This window comes from Syngnathus leptorhynchus, chromosome 1 (genome assembly GCF_054491065.1).
Source record: "Syngnathus leptorhynchus isolate UIUO chromosome 1, UIUO_Slep, whole genome shotgun sequence".
Classification (NCBI taxonomy): Eukaryota; Metazoa; Chordata; class Actinopteri; order Syngnathiformes; family Syngnathidae; genus Syngnathus; species Syngnathus leptorhynchus.
In genome coordinates, this window is record NC_141195.1 from 16,937,500 (window position 1) to 16,956,208 (window position 18,709).

Here is an 18,709-nt window from a genome sequence, read left to right on the forward strand (position 1 = left end):
ATAGCAAATGCATATTTACTGACTTGATTTCCCTCAATTTCCTTGTCGAACCTTAATTTGATAATAACCAATGAACAGCATAACAAAAAATACACGAGCAAGATTCTCTTTGAAAGTATTTATTATGAACGTCCATTTTATTCATTCTCCTCACTCCTGAGTCTGGCATTGGGGTTGGTGATCTTGATGGCCAGCTGAGCTGCCCTCTCCACAATCACCTTCCTGTTCTTTGACGAGACGTTGTGGGCGATCTCCGCACAGTAAGTTCTGAAGGCGAATCAAAAGTTTGTTGTCAGTTGGGTTTTACATTATTAAACAGCAGAACACATTATGCAATCAGAAATCAATTGAAAGCCTAATTAAAAGTAAAGCAAGTTTCTAAACCTGTCATTTTACCTGTCAATTTCCAATTATTTGATTCTGCTGCATATCTCTTAATGAAATAACTGCGTTGAAATTGAAGACAGAATATTTGGCTCTAGTAGTGGGTTTTATTCGTGGATTGTTGTATCCGTTTTATATAATGCATGTATTTTCATTTTCCAAAAGTCAGTTGAGTTTATTGGTTGCCCATGAGATGTTTCTCTTGCACTTTGGCTCAACTCTCCTAAATGAAAGCCCGTTAAAAAAAACGTCTTACATGCTACACAACAACTAACGTGTTTGTATCATCCTATAATGATTTCAAACAAGCGGAGCTAGCATTAGCTCAACTTGGCTATTTAGTGTGACTGAATGCTTCGCCTCATTAATAAATCAACGCCAAAGTCGAACCAGACAGTTTAAACACATTTCATAATATCAAAAACGATAAACCTCTTGAGAACATACAATGTGTCACTTACTTGTTACTCATCATCAGAACCTCCAGTTCTTTGACATTGCGCACCAGGAACTTCTTGAAGCCACTTGGGAGCATATACTTTGTCTTTTTGTTGCTACCATAACCAATGTTGGGCATCAGCATCTGCCCCTTGAACCGCCTGCGGACCCTGTTGTCAATACCTCTGGGCTTGCGCCAGTTTTTCTGTGTGGTGACAAGAAAATTGCACGTCAGTTATATGCAACCTTAGCAGTAAGTTAACAAATCCTCAGAAGCATGTTGACAACATACATTTAGGTATCATAACCTACCGCAATCTTGACATATCGATCTGATTGATGGCGAATGAACTTCTTAGTTCTCTTCTTGACGATTTTGGGCTTCTTGAGTGGTCGGAGGGCTGGCATTGTGACTGAAAATAGAAAACATTAAACGCTTGAGTTATGCTAAATCTTAAGGTGTCATAGCAAGATCCAACCTCAAATGATAGATTTAGATATTCAGCTAGCAAATCGAAACCTTAAACTTGAGAACTAAAATGACGTTGATTCCTAATGACACCGCTTTGCAAGCATGTTGACTATCCCCCTTAGCTAAGCTAACATTTTAGTGCTCAGGTGGACGTGAAGCTACCTAGACTCGGTTTTACAAGCCAATTAAATGTACAGCGAGGATTCTGAAACTAAAGCTCCTTTGGCGTTTCAGGTACTTGTCTGGGGAATTCCTAATATCAGGTCTTTACTGAATCTTGAATACGCATGACATGAAGAACGTCTAGCGGCCGGGCATTAGCTTTAGCACAGGCACATCGCGCTACAAAACATCAATCAATGGCGTTTTATAATGGTTAATTTTATTAGATGCACGCACAGCAGATGATAATAATAAATTACAAGCACGATTATGGTGCATTAAGGGGCACAATTTGTGAGGATTATGACAGATTCCATCGACTCACCCGCCGATGTAGTTCAGAGAGGAACTCCGCCGACACCGGAAAGAAAGAAAAGGACTTCCGGGAGTGTTGCAAAGGCTCATGGGAACCGTAGTTCACAACAACCGATGTCAATTTACAGTGCCTACTCGTTCGCTCTTGCCTGTCACTTAAACTTCCTCCTCAGTCTGAAAACACTTCATATTAGTATTGTACTACATAATATAGTATCAAGTTGTTGGGCATTTGTATAATTATAAAGCAACTAGGGGTGCTTTGGAGGAATATTGTTTTATTTAGCATTAAGGAGGATAGCCCTATATATATATATATAGACTTTTTTTTGCATCTGTATGTCTAATTTGGGAATCTCAGCTACATTTGACATACTTTGGATGGGTAAATGATTCACAAAATTAGCTGGAAAATAAATCAAGTCTAAATAATAACTCAATTTTATTGATAGAAATCAAATTTCGCGGACCAACTGCAATACCGCCACAGACCACTGGAGAGCAGCAGACCACCGATTGACAATAAATGTGTTGGATGGTCATGACACGTACGGTGGTCACCTGATGTGCGCTTAGGAGGAAAAAAGCGATCTGGCTCTCCGAATCGCCAAGCAGGATGAAGAACTACTTTTTAGTGCGAGATATAGTGCGGGACTAGTGATTAATGGGGTACGGCCATGTAGTCTTCTCCTCTATCTCATGCACTTATTTCTTATCTTACAGCCACTTGGGTCCCCATAGCAAACAATAGCCTTCAGATTTATTATCCTATGTTCACTTGTTTTCTGGCCAAAGAGCGGATGTAAGCGCACTTCCGGAACACCCCTTTTTGGTTTTCTGGAAAGGGGGCTGCCAACTGCCAAGCCTATCTATGTTGGGAAATCGACGTTCGACAGGACGTCGTGAATGTTGACCTCTGGAATCGCCACTAAAATCGGACTCTTTGACCAAGACGGAAACTTTTAGCTGACATTGTGTTTTCTGACGCGTGATAAAAAAAAAAAAAAAGGTAAATGATTAGGTTTTTTTTGGTCATATGATATTGATGGCAAGGCGCCTGTTAAGCTTCTTTGCGTTTTTACAGAACATCCATCACATCAACATGGACTACAAGCCAATCATGAAGTAAGTTTTTGTTCTGTAAAGTAACACATCTCGTGACTGATCGTTCCGTTATGGGCTCCTCTTAACTTTCGTTTTCTGTTCCAACCACGCAGCGACGCAAGAGCGAGTTACGGCGTGGCCAATCCGGGTTACGTTCAAGCTGTTAGCGGTCCTTCTGGTATGCGCGATGATGGTGTTTTCACTGGGGCCTTAAAAACGTTGCTCAACCGGGAGTGTGTCCGTTTAAGAAGATATGTAATCGCACACTTCCGTGCAACACATACGTCGACGTCACCCATGTGTTCACATTGTGGGTTTAGCGTCCTGTGACAACAGTGGTGTGTTTTACAAGGGCTTTCTTTTGAGGGCCGCAACTACCACTCAGTATTTCGTTTTGTTTACAAACATCTGTAATGGATTATAACACCGGAGAGGGGCAAGGTAAGTCACAATACACCCACGCACTCACGTTTTTCATCGTCATGGAAATTGGACCGTAAATCTCATAAAACTTCACCTAGAACTTCAAGTTAGTTTGAGTTACGCAAACAGTCGTAATCAAAAATATTTTTTTGTGTTACCCATTTGTTTATCATATGAAAACTTTGCTTTAAATGAGATGTGAGAGTTTTCTTGAACTGGTTCGTCTGGTTTTTTTTTTTTTTTTTCCTCAGCAATGTTTGCCCCACCCGCGCCTGACTCTCAAGGGCCGAGCGCTCCACCTGCGAACATGTTCGACAACATGCCCGGCTATGAAGGCACTGTGGCTGGCGGAGGAGGTCAGTTTTGAGCCGTAGCCACATAACATCTGTCATACTATCTGTTGTATTAAATGTAACATAGGGCTCCTCATACTATCTTCAAACATTGTGTCCATCACTCCAACCATGCCAGATTTAATTTTTGTGCCTTTTAGAATGGCTTCTTTTGCTTTTGAGAAGAATGGTGTGTTCATGGCATGTCCATCCGCACAACAAATAGTGGTGCATAATAGACACAAACGAGAGACATAACAAGATGAAGATGGACATCACTGAAAAAAGGAAGCTTTTATGTACAACCCCTCGTTACAACATCAAAAAGGACAAAAGAAATGCACATGATGCCTCTTTTAAGTTAAAGTACTGTAGAGGTTACTTACAGCCACTAGAGGGCACTGTGCTATTGTTGATGACATCATGCTGTCACCCTTTTCAGTATTTTTGTTCTGGGTCATATCTTCTCCAGAGCTTTATGCTCTGAAGACGCACTTTAGCTTGTCGGGGCGTTCGTTTGTAATGGTCAGGTTTTTTTTTTTTTTTTTTCCAAACACAAGAATGTTACGATACAATGTTTTGAGGCAAATGGTGAGTGGAAATGGTCTTTAAATGCAGTTTAGTTCCATTATTTTTACTTCATGTGACTCTGTTTCACAATACACCCACATGGTGTAATACGTATGAAAACTATGCTAATTCACCATCCTGGTTGTAGGTGGATTTCTGCCTCCTCCAATGCCAACCCAACCGACTCCACCGCCTCAACCGGGACCCGAACAACCGCAATGGAAGTAATGCTCAAACTTTTTCTCTACTCTAATGCAAAACAAGGATGTGTGCAGCTAAGCTAATTCAGAATCTGTGCATGTCATGTCTGCTCACAGTATTCCATCCATAAGTGAGACTACAGCGCAGGAGGCTTTAGGATTGTGGGTCTCCAGCAAGTGTTGTTATAGTTCAGCACCAGTCAAAGATGGAGTGATCACCACCATGGAGGCTTTCAATACTTACAGGGTAAAACGAAGACCAAAAAAAAAAAAAAATTCCAGTTACATTTGACCATGCGATTTCAGAGTATGAGCTGAATTTTTTTTTTTTTTTTTTTTTTAGTACCGGCTGGAAACTTTCACTGAATCGAGATCCACTGAGTGGAGTAACGAACCATATAATGGTATGTCAAGCTTGTTTAGCTTCAACAGTTGCTTATTGAAAATGTTGTTGCCTATCTGTCTAGCTCGGCTCTGCTTTGTCAGCTATTTAAGGTAATATCAATACAGTTATCTTCCCTCTGCAATGTTATTTTCTTTGGATCAGGCCAGCTAGTGGATGCATACACCCAACCTCCTCCAGGGCCCTGGGATATTCCTGCTACAGCCCCCAGTTATTTCAAAGATAGTCAACAGATCATCAAAGTTCCCTACACTTCATCTGTGAAGGTTCATAATTACCTCATGTCATGCTAATCAAGTTCCAACAAGAGCTGCTGTGTTGTTGTTTTTTTTCCCCCTAATGTGAATCAATTTATCAACAGAGCTGTCATGTGTGCGTGGCAACGGGGCGGGCACCTTGCAAAGACTGTACCGGTGCGGGCAATGTAAGTCATAATTACAAGTCACATTGGTGGAAGTGACCTTCAGTAAAACTGTCCAACCGCTATATTTCTTTCTTTTCTGACAGAAAATATGTTGGGTGTGCAATGGAGCTGGTTTCCGTCACGGAAATGAGCGATGCAATCATTGTTTTGGAAGAGGGCGGGAAAAGTACGTTTAACGTTCTTTCCGAAACATTTCTTTCCGAAAAATGTATTATAATCCCTTAAATTGACAATGTTTCACTCCACTGTTTTGCAGCTGCCACGGCTGCCAGGGGCAAGGATTCAAACAATGCCCTACCTGTCAAGGAAAACAGCAGCTTTTAGTCTATATCAACCTCACGATAAAATGGTGATGATTCCTTTACCGTCAGACTTTTAATAAGGCGCTAAGTAATAGCCATCAAGCAAAGTTCTAAATATATATTTCAGGACCAACAACTCTGATGACTATGTTGTGGAGCAATCCAGTGGACTTAAATTGGATAACCTGAGCAAAGTGTCTGGCAAGGAGCTTTTCAGGGACTCTCAGTACTTGGTAAGATTTTTTTTTTCCTCTCTCATAGCTGGTGCTTCATATGTCGTACAGTCTATAGACACAGATATTATGAGGTCTGGCCATTGCAACAGCAGAAAATGAGTAGGAACTGTTAGTCAACTGCACCTTTCACAACTTCCTGGTCTGAAAAAGCATCTGGGATTTATGGGTCCATCAGGTCAGAGGTCACTTTGCTAGTTATTCCCGAAGGTACTTGATGGGATCAAGGTCAGCGCACTCATGTTCCTGGAGACCATTTGACTAATTGAGTAACCGTCATATTAAAATACTTGTTTCTATCAATTTTTTTTTCTTATGTAAATTTAAACACTGTGAGCTGCAATGTTGGAACAAAGTTAAGTCTTTTTTTTTTCTGGCTGAAACTGCTACACCACCACTGTTGTGCTTTCAGAAGGCTAACACTGATCCAGAGTTCAAGTTTCCAAATGTGATTCAATTCTTATGATCTCATTCAGGTATATCCAGTGATGGGATTCCCAGACCCTGCTGTGCTAAGTGCTGCTCATCGTTTAATCAAGGAACACCAGGGCAGGTTTTCCCAGACCTCGCGCATTCTTCAACAGGTAAATAATTGTGCAAATATCTTCATCTGTAGCTGAATATAATTTAGTAAAACGTTATTGAACAATTTGTGCTGCATTAAATATCTGCTATTTTGGATAACTTGCCTACTCTTCTGTCTATCCAGCTTCAAACTATCGAACTGATTCCTGTCACCAAGGTGACCTACTCATGGAAAGGGAAATCCTACATTTACTTTGTCTATGGAAATGAATTTAAAGTCAGTGCAGACAACTACCCTGCCACCTGTTGCTGCACTGTAATGTAACTGCAGAAGCCGATGTGCCTATATTGTTATCTCTCAACAATAATGAAATCATAATCAATACAGACAATCACCCTGCTACCTGTTGTCAGATAGCGATGAAACTGCAGATGCCAGCGTGACCATAATTGTTATTGTATGTTTATGTATTTACTGTACGGCAGTGTACAGTACCTTCAAAAAATTAATGCTACACAAAACCATATATCCCTAAAATGCATTGTAGATTGAATTTCTTTAACTTTTTTACTTTTCTGTATGATTTCTGTCACAATATTTCAAACGAATGTATATTTTTCACTTCGAATGTTTTGTATAATTATTAAAGACTGCTTATGCTTATGCATAAATATTCGTACAACCTGTATTCATTGAGAAATTCGAATAAATTGTATTTTCTAATATTTTCCTTCGTGTGCTGTCGTCATAATAAATGGACTGTCGCAGCTGCTATGACGTCGAGAACGTGTTCGCCATAATGACAGTAAACCATCAACAAAAAAGCCACATTATACAATTTAAGGTTTGGCTGTGAAATTCCCCGGGTACCGTTTACCTACGGCAGTCGGGTCTGGCTCAGTATCGACATAATTACGTCTTGGAAACTTCTGACAAAACTGAGGAACTGAACGGAACATTGAGGTGAAGTTAGCATGTTAGCTAGCTAAATAACCAGGTTTACCTGCAATGCCGCTAGCACATGGCTAATGCCAACATTGGTTGTAATAAACGGAAGGGTCGCCGATATTCCGAAAGTATTTTACTTTATAAGGTACGGATATACACGTCAGAAGAATATGCAACTGTGGGTTTTAAAGTCAGCACGTTTACATCGTCATGAGTAGTCCGACTCCAGTTAGCTTCCTTGTTTAGCCAAGGCGCAGCGACTCAAAGGACGCATGTTGTTTACATCATCTGGGTGCGAAGAAATGCAGAAAGTGGTGTGCTGCCTTCAATCAGACTGACTGCTTTCATGTACTTCCTTGCTGTTTGGTTGTTTTTGATCATTCCTGCAGTCTTGACAGTTGTAGTCCCTGGAGACTGCTGCACCTGCAGACAGAATCATTCTTTTGTACTATACTTATCAAGTATGTTCCGGTTGATTGAGTTAAAGTTCTGCTTTTCCATGTTTCTTTGATTGTAAGCCACAACTCACTAGCTGTTACACATGAGGCAGATTTTCATAGTGAGGGTACATTTGTGGGGTTTTGAATTGAATGGTTGACTTTCCTGTCATTGCTCATAGGAGTTATGGCGTCAGCATCTGCCAGTGTGGACTCCAAGGCAGAGCTGACTGCTCTACTGGAACAGTGGGAGAGAGAACAGCAAGGCAGCACACAGGAGTTAGTTAACATCCTTACCAAGTAAGTAGTTTAGACTCATCATTTCATTCCGTCTGCTTTCATGGGCTAATTATGTTCAAACTTTCAGAATCTCCGAGCTTGTTGAGAAGGAGACTGAAGAGTACCACAAAGCAGACCCAGACCCCTTTGATGACCGTCATCCTGGTACGATCGAGAAAACGGAACAAGAGATACTTTTGGAGTTTGGTCATAGACAGTAAAACTTACTCATGTTGGCTCTCATCCTTCTTTTCCACTAGGGAGAGCTGATCCAGAATGTTCATTAGGGCATTTGCTCAAGATCCTGTTTAAGAATGATGACTTCATGAACACAGTAAGGATAGTTGGAATGGTGGGACGGTACAGGGACCCCACTTATTGGGTTCAGTACATGTTTTGTCCACTGAGAGACTTTCCTTTCCTCTCCCTTTAAAATCTCTTTATTTTGCTTGTCTGTAAAGACTGCGTAATGTACTTTTACTGAATAATATACCTTATTCACTTTTTGGTTCTTTTATCACAAACAGGGTATTTTAGGTTGCATTACCTGACATGTTTCGGCATGAACTTCCGCCTTCATCAGAGTGACACTCTGACAAAACTCTGATGAAGGCGGAAGTTCATGCCGAAACATGTCAGGTAATGCAACCTAAAATACCCTGTTTGTGATAAAAGAACCAAAAAGTGATTGAAAAAGGAAACAGAATGAACTTAGTACAACAATATAGCTTATTTATGAAGTAATCAAATTCCACATACCTGGCCACATAAAAGATCTGCAATTGTTCAGCAATACATTCTTCTATTGTAAGGTTTATAAGGATACAGTTACAACGGTTAGTGGGCAAATGTACTACTGGTATGAATACACACAGCGTCCGTGCAAAATGGGGGACAACTAGGCCATTATGCGGAGCGTACTGAACACAGAGTCCTGTCCCATCGCTAAAATACGTGATACAAGGAAAGTGAACTTGAAAGTGCTTGACGTCATTTATTCTCCCCCACAGTTGGTGAATAGCTATGTGATGACCAGCAGAGAATTTGCCCTCAATGCAGAAGCTTGTCGTCTGCTTCAGAACATCATGCCTGGCCTGGAGACAGCAGTGGTCTTTCAGGAAAAGGTATTTGTCTTAACAATACTCACAATAGCTGCTACCAGTCATTAAAAGGCTCAAATCGGTCCAAGCACCTGAATGCTATGGAAATAGTTGATTTGATGCGAGGTCATCACAAAGTATGGATTGTGAACTTTGTAAGAGTCGATATCCCCACCATTCAGCTGTTTTCCACAACCATTTTGTTTGTTTGTAGAGTCAGAGTCCAGCTTGCAAGCAAGCTCCACTTCCCTACCGTTTTCTTTTATATAGTATTAACTCATTAAACGATGAATAAGCATTTATTACGTAGCTAAGGCATGATCTGAGATGTCGCAGTGTGACTTAAGAAACAATCAGGACTATCAGAGCTGAATAATGACTTGATTGTAACCTGCTGATTTGCTCGCTTGCTTTTTCAGGAGGGAATTGTTGAAAGATTGTTCAAGTGGGCTCAGGAAGCAGAGCAGCCGCTCAGAATCTATGCCACAGGCTTGTTGGCAGGTGCCATGGAGAACCAGGACATAGCAGCCAACTACCGAGAAGAGAACTCTGTTTTGGTCAGCCTCTCTGGTTTTCCCAGACATGATGTGTCTAAACTAAATGATCAGCAAATTCGTCTCTCATCCAGAACTTACTCGTTCGTCGTCACTGTCAATCAGCTTGTTTTTAATTTTCTCCGTGAACAGGTGCCTTTGATGCTCCATCGCTTACGTGAGCTTCAAGATAAAGATGCGGAGACCAAAAGAGAAATCAAACGTCCCAGTCCCAGAAAAACTCCAAGTGTACCTTTGCTGCCTTTGGATGAGGAGACTGTCGATGGAGGCTTTGAGAAGCCCTTCACGCTCGGCCAAAATGGGGCTGAAACGGAAGGACCGCAACCAGGAGAGGATGGCGAAATGAATCTTTCCGCCTTGGAGCCGGATAACGAGCTTCCGTTTCATCCCAGCGCCCCCCGCAAGGCCAACAACTGTGCCACCTCGGGCGTTAAAACCATGATGAAGCCCATATCAGCCTCCGGATCACCTCTGCATCTAGGCACCTCTGATGGGAGTAGTTACCTCAAACGAAAAGCAGAGAAAGAAAGCGGCAGGTCCGCAAAGCACAAGATAAATTTCTCCTTGCCAGAAGCAGAAAGGAATATAAGCGAGCTTTCCAACAGCAGCTGGTCTGAGATGAGCCCATGGGTGATTGGCAACAGTTACCGTTTGTACCCGCTGACGCCTGAGATCGAGCAGAGACTCATTTTGCAGTATCTCACTCCTCTGGGAGAATATCAGGAGGTTGGTTTTGTTGTCACGTTTCTGGCAATAATGAATCCTTCATTCGTATTTTGATGGCTTATTTTCTCTCCCACCTTCAGCTGTTGGCCGTGTTTATGCAAATGGGTGCCCGTGAGCTGCTGATGCATTATATGGATCTAAAGCAGACCAACGATGTCCAGCTCACGTTTGAGGCGCTCAAGGTGAAGTCCTGCAGTTTTATTTCAATATGAACCGCACTCCATCGAAACATTCATTTTATTTTACTTTTCTCTCACAGTACTTGGCTTCTCTTCTGCTTCACAAGAAGTTTGCTGCAGAGTTTGTGGCGCACGGAGGAGTTCAGAAATTGCTGGAAATCCCGAGGCCTTCTATGGCTGCCACTGGAGTGTCCCTGTGCCTCTACTACCTTGCCTATAACCAGGATGCCATGGAAAGGGTATATTTAAAAGCCAACAACATGAAATACAAAAACGAAACCCTTTACATTAGCGATGAACATGCTTTGGGTATATAGTGTATGTTTGTCTATACCGTGGATATAAAAAAAAAATCAACAAGGTTTCGTTCAAGTAACAGAATTTATAAATATGCTTTGAAGCCACATATTTTGTCTGAAGCTGCAGCATCCTATTGGCATTCATCGGTGTGGCTACTATTTCCCTCTAGGTGTGTATGCTGCCCCCCTCGGTCCTGTCAGATGTGGTTGGCTACACACTGTGGCTGCTGGAATGCTCGCATGCATCCGGCTGCTGCCACGCCACCATGTTCTTCTCCATTTCCTTCGCTTTCCGCGCCGTGCTGGAGCTCTTCGACAAGCAGGACGGGTTGCGACGTCTCGTCAATCTGGTAGGAGCGACCGCGCGAGCTGCGCTTTAGCCGTGCAAACATAACAAAATCCACGTTACTGACCGTAATGCTGATCGCATACTTCCGTTGTTGTCTTCTAGATTAGCACGTTGGAAATCCTAAACCCTGATGACCAGGGGGCGTTGCTGAGTGACGACGATATTTTCTCCAGCAGGCAGACGGCAAAGCACACGTGCATGGCGCTGCGCAGGTACTTTGAGGCTCATCTGGCCATTAAGGTGGAGCAGGTGAAGCAGTCCCTGCAGCGCACGGAAGGGGGCGCTCCAATTCACTCGCAGCCCTACTACAAGGTAATTGCTGATAGAATGACAGGGTGTTGTCACCGGTGGAGACGTTCCACGGTTCTCATCAGGCCTCTGCTCTCTTCACAGGCGGTCAGTTACAGCCGCGAGCAGGTAGTGGAAATGATGGAATTCCTCATCGAGCACGGCCCTCTTCGTTTGTATTGGGAACCAGCGGAGGTGTTCCACAAACTCTCTTGTGTCCAGCTCCTCCTGCAACTCATTTCCATCGCATGTGACTGGAGGACCTACTATGGCAGGTGTGGAGGATGAACTATGAAAGCTGTTTTGTCTGCTACGTGAAGCGCGTTCCGTTCAAAGTGTAACGTTTTGTTTTCCTGCAGGAGCGACACTGTGCGTTATGCACTCGACATCCTGAGTATTCTCACCGTTGTACCAAAGACTCAAATGCTGCTGTCCGAGACTGTCGCTGTCGTCGACGAGAGCGGCTCTACTATTTCTAGCGCGGGTATGTTTGCAAAAGTCAGCTCGTCATGTCATATCGTTCGTATGGTAATGGTTTATTTTTTTCCATGCAGGAATGAACATTGTCCTGGCAGTGGCAGAGGGAGAAGTGTTGAACGATGCCGAGATTCAGAAGTCTGCCCTGCAGGTTGTCCTTAACTGCGTGTGCGCTCCCGACAAACGTATGTCCAGCATTGGGAAGTTTATCGCGGGTACTCCGCGTCGGCGCCTCCCTCACATGACCAAAGCCAGCGAGAATGTGCTCACAAAGATGTGGAATGTGGTGCAGTCCAACAATGGCATTAAGGTAATCAATCATTTGATGCATTGCATTGAAGTTGAATGAACTGACGACTTCAATATTTACCAGAATTACGTGGTGTGTATTCAAAACAAGCACGCAGTTAAGGTGTTTCTTTTCCAAATTGCAGGCTTTGTGATTTAAAAATTGCATTTGACTACATTGCGATATCAATTCAATTTGATCACTCCAGCCCTAGTTACTTTTTCACTACAAAATACCTTTTAAAAGAAAAATCATGTAAAAAAAAAAAAAATTCTTTACTATGCGATGTAATAGGCACGCGTATGCATGAGGTATGTTCAAACCACCTCGTGATATTTGCAAGCTGTCATTGGTCGAAAGCTGAGCCCTTAGGCACTGTAATGTCATTTTCAGTCAACGGCAAATGGTAAAATGGCCGCTCCCTGAGTTGGACAAAAACAAGTACATTTCACTGCTTACTTCATATTTCACACACGCAATATTTATCAGAATAGCGTGTTTGGACTAGTGGGGCTGCAAGAAACAGATTGTGAAGAAGAAAAAAAAGACTTCTCTTTTAATAATCAACTTCAAAGACAACATAATTTATGCTTTGTAAGTATCTGCCTTTTGTGACCCCCGTTTTTTTTTTGTTTCGTTTTTTTACACACAATTCCGTAGGTGCTGCTGTCCCTGCTGACAGTGAAGATGCCTATTACGGATGCGGATCAGATCCGAGCTCTGGCCTGCAAGGCCTTGGTTGGTCTGTCTCGTTCCACTTCTGTCAGGCAAATCATCAGCAAGCTGCCTCTGTTCAGCAGCGGGCACATCCAGCAGCTCATGAAAGAGCCCGTGCTCCAGGACAAACGCAGCGAGCACGTCAAGTTCTGCAAGTTCGCGGCGGAGCTCATGGAAAGAATATCCGGGAAACCGTTGCTGATCGGCACCGACGTATCCTTGGCCTGGCTGCAGAGAGCCAGCGTGGTGGCCCAGTCCAGAATCACCTTTCCGCAGAAAGAGCTGCTGCTGCTCATCAGGAACCACCTGGTAACCAAAGGCCTTCACGACACGGCCGCTGCCCTCACCAAGGAGGCCGAGCTCCCGATGGCGTGCGTCTCTCATTCGCCTTTTGTCTCCGTCACTCCCCCGAACGCCCCCATGGCCAGCCTACCTCGCACCCCGCGGCTGACCAATGGCGTCGGCTCGAGACTCGCCAGCCATCCGTCACATTCATCCACCCCGTCGCCGGGCCATTTACAGGTGCGCCCCTCCACATCGCAACCCGCCGCGCCCTCGGCGGCCGCCTTGCCTTCGACGTCACACTGCGGCAACAGCTCCCCTTTGATCGGCCGCATCGTTTTCTCCCGCGAGCGGCACGCGTGCGGTGCGAGCGGCTGCAAGAAACCTCGAGTGCTGAGGCAGAAGTCCGATCACGGCGCCTTCAACCAGACGCCGGCGATGAAGAAACAGTTTGACAGGCACATGCCCTCTCCCCCCGCATTAGACGGCATCATCACAGAGTACCTACGGGAACAGCACGCGCGCTGTAAAAACCCAGTGGCCACCTGCCCGCCCTTTTCTCTCTTCACCCCTCATCAGTGCCCCGAGCCCAAACAGAGACGGCAGGCACCTCTCAACTTTACGTCGCGACACACGAGGAGGGTCATATATCCCAAATACGGAGGAGTGGACGGAGGATGCTTCGACAGACACCTCATCTTCAGCAGGTTGCCGCGCAAAGCCGCCTCGAAGTTGACTTTTTTCGTTTATTTACATGATGCTTTGCTTTTCGCCAGGTTTCGTCCGATTTCCGTTTTCAGGGAAGCCGACGAAGACGAGAGCGGCTTCACTTGTTGTGCCTTCTCAGCCCGTGAACGCTTCCTGATGCTCGGAACTTGCACGGGACAATTGAAACTCTACAATGTGTTCACGGGCCAGGAGGAGGCCAGCTACAGCTGTCACAGTTCAGCCATCACTCACCTCGAGCCCTCTCGGGTGAGAAGATGAGGCGAGCATGTTTCGATGTTATTTAAGCGTTGCGGTCCTAAGCGTCACATTTTTTGTTTTTAGGACGGCTCCTTAATTTTAACATCTGCCTCCTGGAATTACCCAACGTCTGCACTGTGGGGGATGAAGTCGGTGTTCATAATGAAGTAAGTAGTTTTCCTCAAAAGTGAATTGGATGAAATGCATCAAGGATATTGGAATTCATAAAAACTGGCAAAATAACTAATACAGTAATCCCTCCTACTTCGCGGCTTCAACTATCGCGGCTTCGCTGTATCGCGGGTTTTCAAAAATGCGTAAATTAATTATTTTATCGCAGAAATTTCATCATTTCACGAGGTTTCGCGGCCACTTGAGTTTCTTCATTTTCCTTTAATAATGATAGCTTACGTTTAAAAGTCGTTTTCTTGTTTTGAAATGAATAAATTAAAGAGTCAGTACAGTATACTTTATCGTCACATGTGACTTCAGGGCGTTCTCTCCACCGGCGGTGGCCTTCATCTGGACATAGCGATACACTGTTAGTCTCGTCGCTAAGGCATGAATGCGGAGCGCACAGTCCATTGATATGAAAGTCCCCTAGCAGCGAGCTGGTTGATGTCAGCGATAAAAATAGAATATCCTGTTTTAGAAAGCAGTTTAAGTGTTCTGAAGTGTTAAAATTATGGCTCATACTTCAAAAAAATCTAGTTTCTATTTCGCGGAAATTCCCATTTCGCGGGTGGGTCTGGAACGTAACCCCCGCGAAGTAGGAGGGATTACTGTATTTCCATTTAGGCGATGAAATAAAAAACAAGAAAAAAAGAAAACCAATTGAAACTATAGCAAAAATGTTGTTAGTTTTCATTTTTGTCATTTCATATCATACGTGAGCTTTCAGGGTCCATTTTAAATGTATTTACTTTGGTGTTGCTCTTTGTCCATACGGAAAAAGGAAGGTCAAACAGTCGTTTACGTCATTGTAGTTTACTGAATTACACAATATTTTTTTGTAATCTTGGGCTCACTAAACACTCCGTGTATTTTAAAAACATCATACTTAAATTAATAAAGAAAAAAATGGAATAATAATTAACAACCCTGTTGTAAAATCGAATTAAAAATAACTAAATTTAAAACAACAAAAGTCAAAACAAAATATAACTGTAATGTGTATTTTGAGGCCTCCGTTTGCTTCTTTCTTGGGATTTCTAGCTCAAACAGTGTTTATAGTAGCACCTTCAACTGTCAGCAGAGACCAAAAATTGTAACTTTCTCAGTTTTGATGCTTTCCCCAAACAGCCCCCCCCCCTCCTTTTTTTTTTTTTTTTTTAATCTCAGGCTTCACCTTGTTAGTATTTCATGCCCAATGCTATGGCAGCTTTATGCTGTCAAAACAGGGCTCGTTCAAAAGGTGACGTGCTTGTCGACAGCTCAAGGCCTGCGGGCTTAACTTCACACAGCACAGCGAATATCCGACTTCACTCATCCACGTCGTGTAACCTTGGCAACTCTGCAGATGGAACCTGAGCTCAGCGACAAGCTGTGACAAGCTTGGCAGTCCCTTCTGACAAATGAAATGTTTTCCACCTCTGTTGTCTGCAGGCATTCGTTTCTGGGTGACCATTATGTGGAGTTCAGCAAGCTGTCACAAGATCGTGTCATTGGGACTGAGGAGCATCTAGCGCATGTACGTCTGCTGCTGTTTAAATAGGACTACATGGAATATCGGGGAAGATGCTGACAGCAAATGCTTCTCTCTCTCTCTCTCATTTTTTTTCTTTTTTTTTTTTTTTTTTAGATTTATGACACCCAGACGTGCCAAGTGACACTGACTCTAAACAACCCCGACCTGGCGAATAACTACAAGAGGAACTGTGCCACCTTCAACCCCACAGATGACCTGGTACTCAACGACGGCGTGCTGTGGGATGTGCGCTCGGCTCAGGCCATCCACAAGTTTGACAAGTTCAACATGAACATCAGTGGCGTGTTCCACCCCAATGGCCTCGAGGTCATCATTAACACGGAAATAGTATCCTTGGAAAGTGCTTATGATTTTTTTTTCTCATATGGATGAATACATTGATGTAGTTACAGTTTGTTTCAAGTGAAAAAGAATGTCGTGCTCCTTAACGTGAGTTTTTTAGTGGGATCTGCGAACCTTCCACCTGCTTCACACAGTGCCTGCTCTGGACCAGTGCAACACGGTCTTCAACAACAATGGCACCGTTATTTATGGAGGTGAATAAATGGTCTTCCTCTGCATGAGGAAATGGTTTTTGACGGAAACCCTCGCACGTCTGCAGCAATATTACAGGCTGACGATGAAGACGACATGATGGAGATGCAGATGAAAAGTCCTTTTGGTTCCTCGGTCCGGACTTTCAATGCCACAGACTACAAACCCATCGGTATGGCTGCTCGGCGCCCTGCTGAGTCACATTTCAATTTATATCACGTATGGCGGGTTACTGAGCCAGTCTGACATGTTTGTTGTGTTCCTCCCAAGCCACCATTGATGTCAAGAAGAATATCTTTGATCTGTGCACAGACTCGAAAGACTGTTACCTTGCTGTGATCGAAGTAAGCTGCCTAAAGTTGCATTTTCAACATGCTGCTTGATACACACAAACAGTTGGTGTTTTTATTCAATAGAACCAAGACTCCATTAACACGGACACAGTCTGCCGGCTTTATGAGGTTGGCCGACAAAGACTGGCAGAGGAAGAGGAGGAGGAAGAGGAGGATCAGGTATTTATTGTTATTATTTTCAGTGATACGACTGTTGTTGCTTTGGCAAATTACAAATATACCAGTTTGGTTTTTTGGTACCCTTTTTTGTAAAGCCCTATCATGCCACAAGATGGCGCTACAGCCCTGCTCATTAGAAAATACAGTACATACAACTTGTACTATGGCGGTAACTATACAAATATCGTATTTGATCATGTGCGCCCCAGGAGGATGACGATCAGGAGGAAGACGACGACGATGATGACGACTCCGATGACGACGTTGATACGGATCGCCTCATCGCAGAGCTTGAGAACGAAAATGGCGGAGATGATGATGACGATGGGAATGATGAGTTCTCTCCCTCCGATGATGAAGTGGCTCGCCTCCTCGAGGAGGACTTGGATGCAGGGGACGACGACGATAACGACGACGACTCGGACAACGATGATGCGGAACTGGATGTGGACAATGGTACGTGCCGTTTTATCATGAGGTTTGGGTGATGCAAAAAAATTCAAACAACGATCTGGCTAAGTAGTTTAATCAGCCAGAGGAATCTGCACTTGCTTAACGTCTCTGACAGACAGTTAAGTAACTCCCCCCATTTCTCCCACCAACAGACAGCTCCGACAACTCCGACCTGGAGGATGACATCATCCTGTCCCTGAATGAGTGAGCGCACAGGCTAACCGGACACCCAAGTCAAGCCCTCTGCCTCGGAGACGTGAGCTATAGGATGAAGAGGCGAGAACGAGAGCCGGCTCAGCAGACGCAGCGGGGAGAGTATGAAGCCCAGAGATAACTCAGAACACCACGATTGTATGTGATTATAGTTTCATAGGAAGGCTTGATGTGGAGGGAACCAGCCATTATATGGGTGCATTTAGAACATTTTACATTTTATTCACAAACTTTTTAAAATATTTCTGTTTAAATAAAGACCTCACATACGCAGCAATTTGGTGACAGGGGGGCTGGACTACATTCTAGGGGTGAAGTTGTGTTTCTAAGAGTGTAATGCATAGAGTTGTAACCATGGAGTGGAATAGTCATCACAAATGTACTTTAGTTTTGGATTAAGGCTGTTAAATCAATGCAAAGATCAGAGCAGTAGCTATTCTATCGCATGGCCTCTTGCTTCTAAGACAGATGAGTTGAATTGATCGGGCACTCCTGACTTGCTGAACCAAAGCCAATAGAATGCCTGAAAGTGAGAAAAATGCCAAAATGCTTTTTGTGCAATTCATACGTGCACTCATACTTGGACAGCTGTGTTCCTTCCTGCACCCAGTAAGGTTATGGATGACCGACGTGCTTTTGATAAGAAATGATAAGAGAAGATTGAACTGGACAAAAAAAAAAGTATAAATATCTGGCGATGAAAAGAACATCTATTTTTGATTTGAAGTTTATTTCTAGGCAGATTCAAGCATTGAGCTCTGGCTCAATTTTATAAAGCCACTTTGGTCAGAGTTAATTTTTTTCTAAATGATTATTTCTGGTATGTTCATTTTATCAGCTTTTTTTTTTTTTTCCACAGGAATATTTTCTTGAGACGTTTAATGTACAGCTTGTATGTACCTAAAATTATTTTTCTTATAAATAAAACTTAAGAATTACATTTTGCGGCTACTTAAATATTGTGATAAAGTTCCCACTGTGTGAGGAAATTTGAGGTTTCCATCACATGTACACATACAGATTAACAAGTAAAAAAGTGCTACTGGTGCCTCTAGAAATATTTTTGGAAAATAGCCTCAATGTGTAAAATAATCTTTCATTCATTTGAACC

General features: G+C 43.3%; 3 protein-coding genes across 6 annotated transcripts; 2 read left to right on the forward strand and 1 right to left on the reverse strand.

Annotated features, from left to right (window-relative positions):
• Nucleotides 1-103: 103 nt before the first annotated feature.
• rpl32 (ribosomal protein L32) lies at nt 104-1,937 on the reverse strand. The gene is made up of 4 exons (XM_085906596.1): nt 1,782-1,937; nt 1,135-1,235; nt 846-1,027; nt 104-267 (listed from the first exon to the last, which is right to left on the reverse strand). Exons 2-4 carry the CDS (start codon nt 1,228-1,230, stop codon nt 138-140), a joined length of 408 nt encoding a protein of 135 aa, XP_085762722.1. The 5' UTR covers nt 1,231-1,235; nt 1,782-1,937; the 3' UTR covers nt 104-137.
• A 401-nt stretch (nt 1,938-2,338) lies between these two features.
• ssuh2rs1 (ssu-2 homolog, related sequence 1) lies at nt 2,339-7,013 on the forward strand. Of its 3 annotated transcripts, none has more exons than XM_085906570.1 (14): nt 2,339-2,780; nt 2,856-2,896; nt 2,989-3,053; nt 3,550-3,654; nt 4,349-4,424; nt 4,518-4,647; nt 4,744-4,804; nt 4,948-5,069; nt 5,165-5,227; nt 5,311-5,393; nt 5,484-5,576; nt 5,657-5,762; nt 6,239-6,346; nt 6,472-7,013. In XM_085906570.1, the coding sequence occupies exons 2-14, from the start codon at nt 2,874-2,876 to the stop codon at nt 6,610-6,612; spliced, it is 1,176 nt and encodes a 391-aa protein (XP_085762696.1). In that variant the 5' UTR covers nt 2,339-2,780; nt 2,856-2,873; the 3' UTR covers nt 6,613-7,013. The 3 variants fall into 3 exon arrangements, with proteins under 3 accessions (XP_085762696.1, XP_085762705.1, XP_085762711.1); XM_085906579.1 differs by having other exon boundaries at nt 2,339-2,777; nt 2,854-2,896; XM_085906585.1 differs by having other exon boundaries at nt 2,341-2,780; nt 2,989-3,316.
• Nucleotides 7,014-7,037: 24 nt separating this feature from the next.
• On the forward strand, nt 7,038-18,538 carry dcaf1 (ddb1 and cul4 associated factor 1). 2 transcript variants are annotated; one of them, XM_085906549.1, is made up of 25 exons: nt 7,038-7,251; nt 7,856-7,973; nt 8,041-8,117; nt 8,213-8,286; nt 8,963-9,076; nt 9,472-9,609; nt 9,739-10,332; nt 10,413-10,514; nt 10,592-10,750; nt 10,981-11,160; nt 11,262-11,471; nt 11,553-11,722; nt 11,807-11,931; nt 12,002-12,234; nt 12,874-13,919; nt 13,989-14,187; nt 14,263-14,345; nt 15,784-15,868; nt 15,980-16,213; nt 16,329-16,422; nt 16,488-16,592; nt 16,691-16,764; nt 16,837-16,932; nt 17,142-17,388; nt 17,538-18,538. In XM_085906549.1, exons 2-25 carry the CDS (start codon nt 7,861-7,863, stop codon nt 17,591-17,593), a joined length of 4,608 nt encoding a protein of 1,535 aa, XP_085762675.1. In that variant the 5' UTR covers nt 7,038-7,251; nt 7,856-7,860; the 3' UTR covers nt 17,594-18,538. The 2 variants fall into 2 exon arrangements, with proteins under 2 accessions (XP_085762675.1, XP_085762683.1); XM_085906557.1 differs by having other exon boundaries at nt 7,235-7,381.
• The last annotated feature ends 171 nt before the right edge of the window (nt 18,539-18,709 follow it).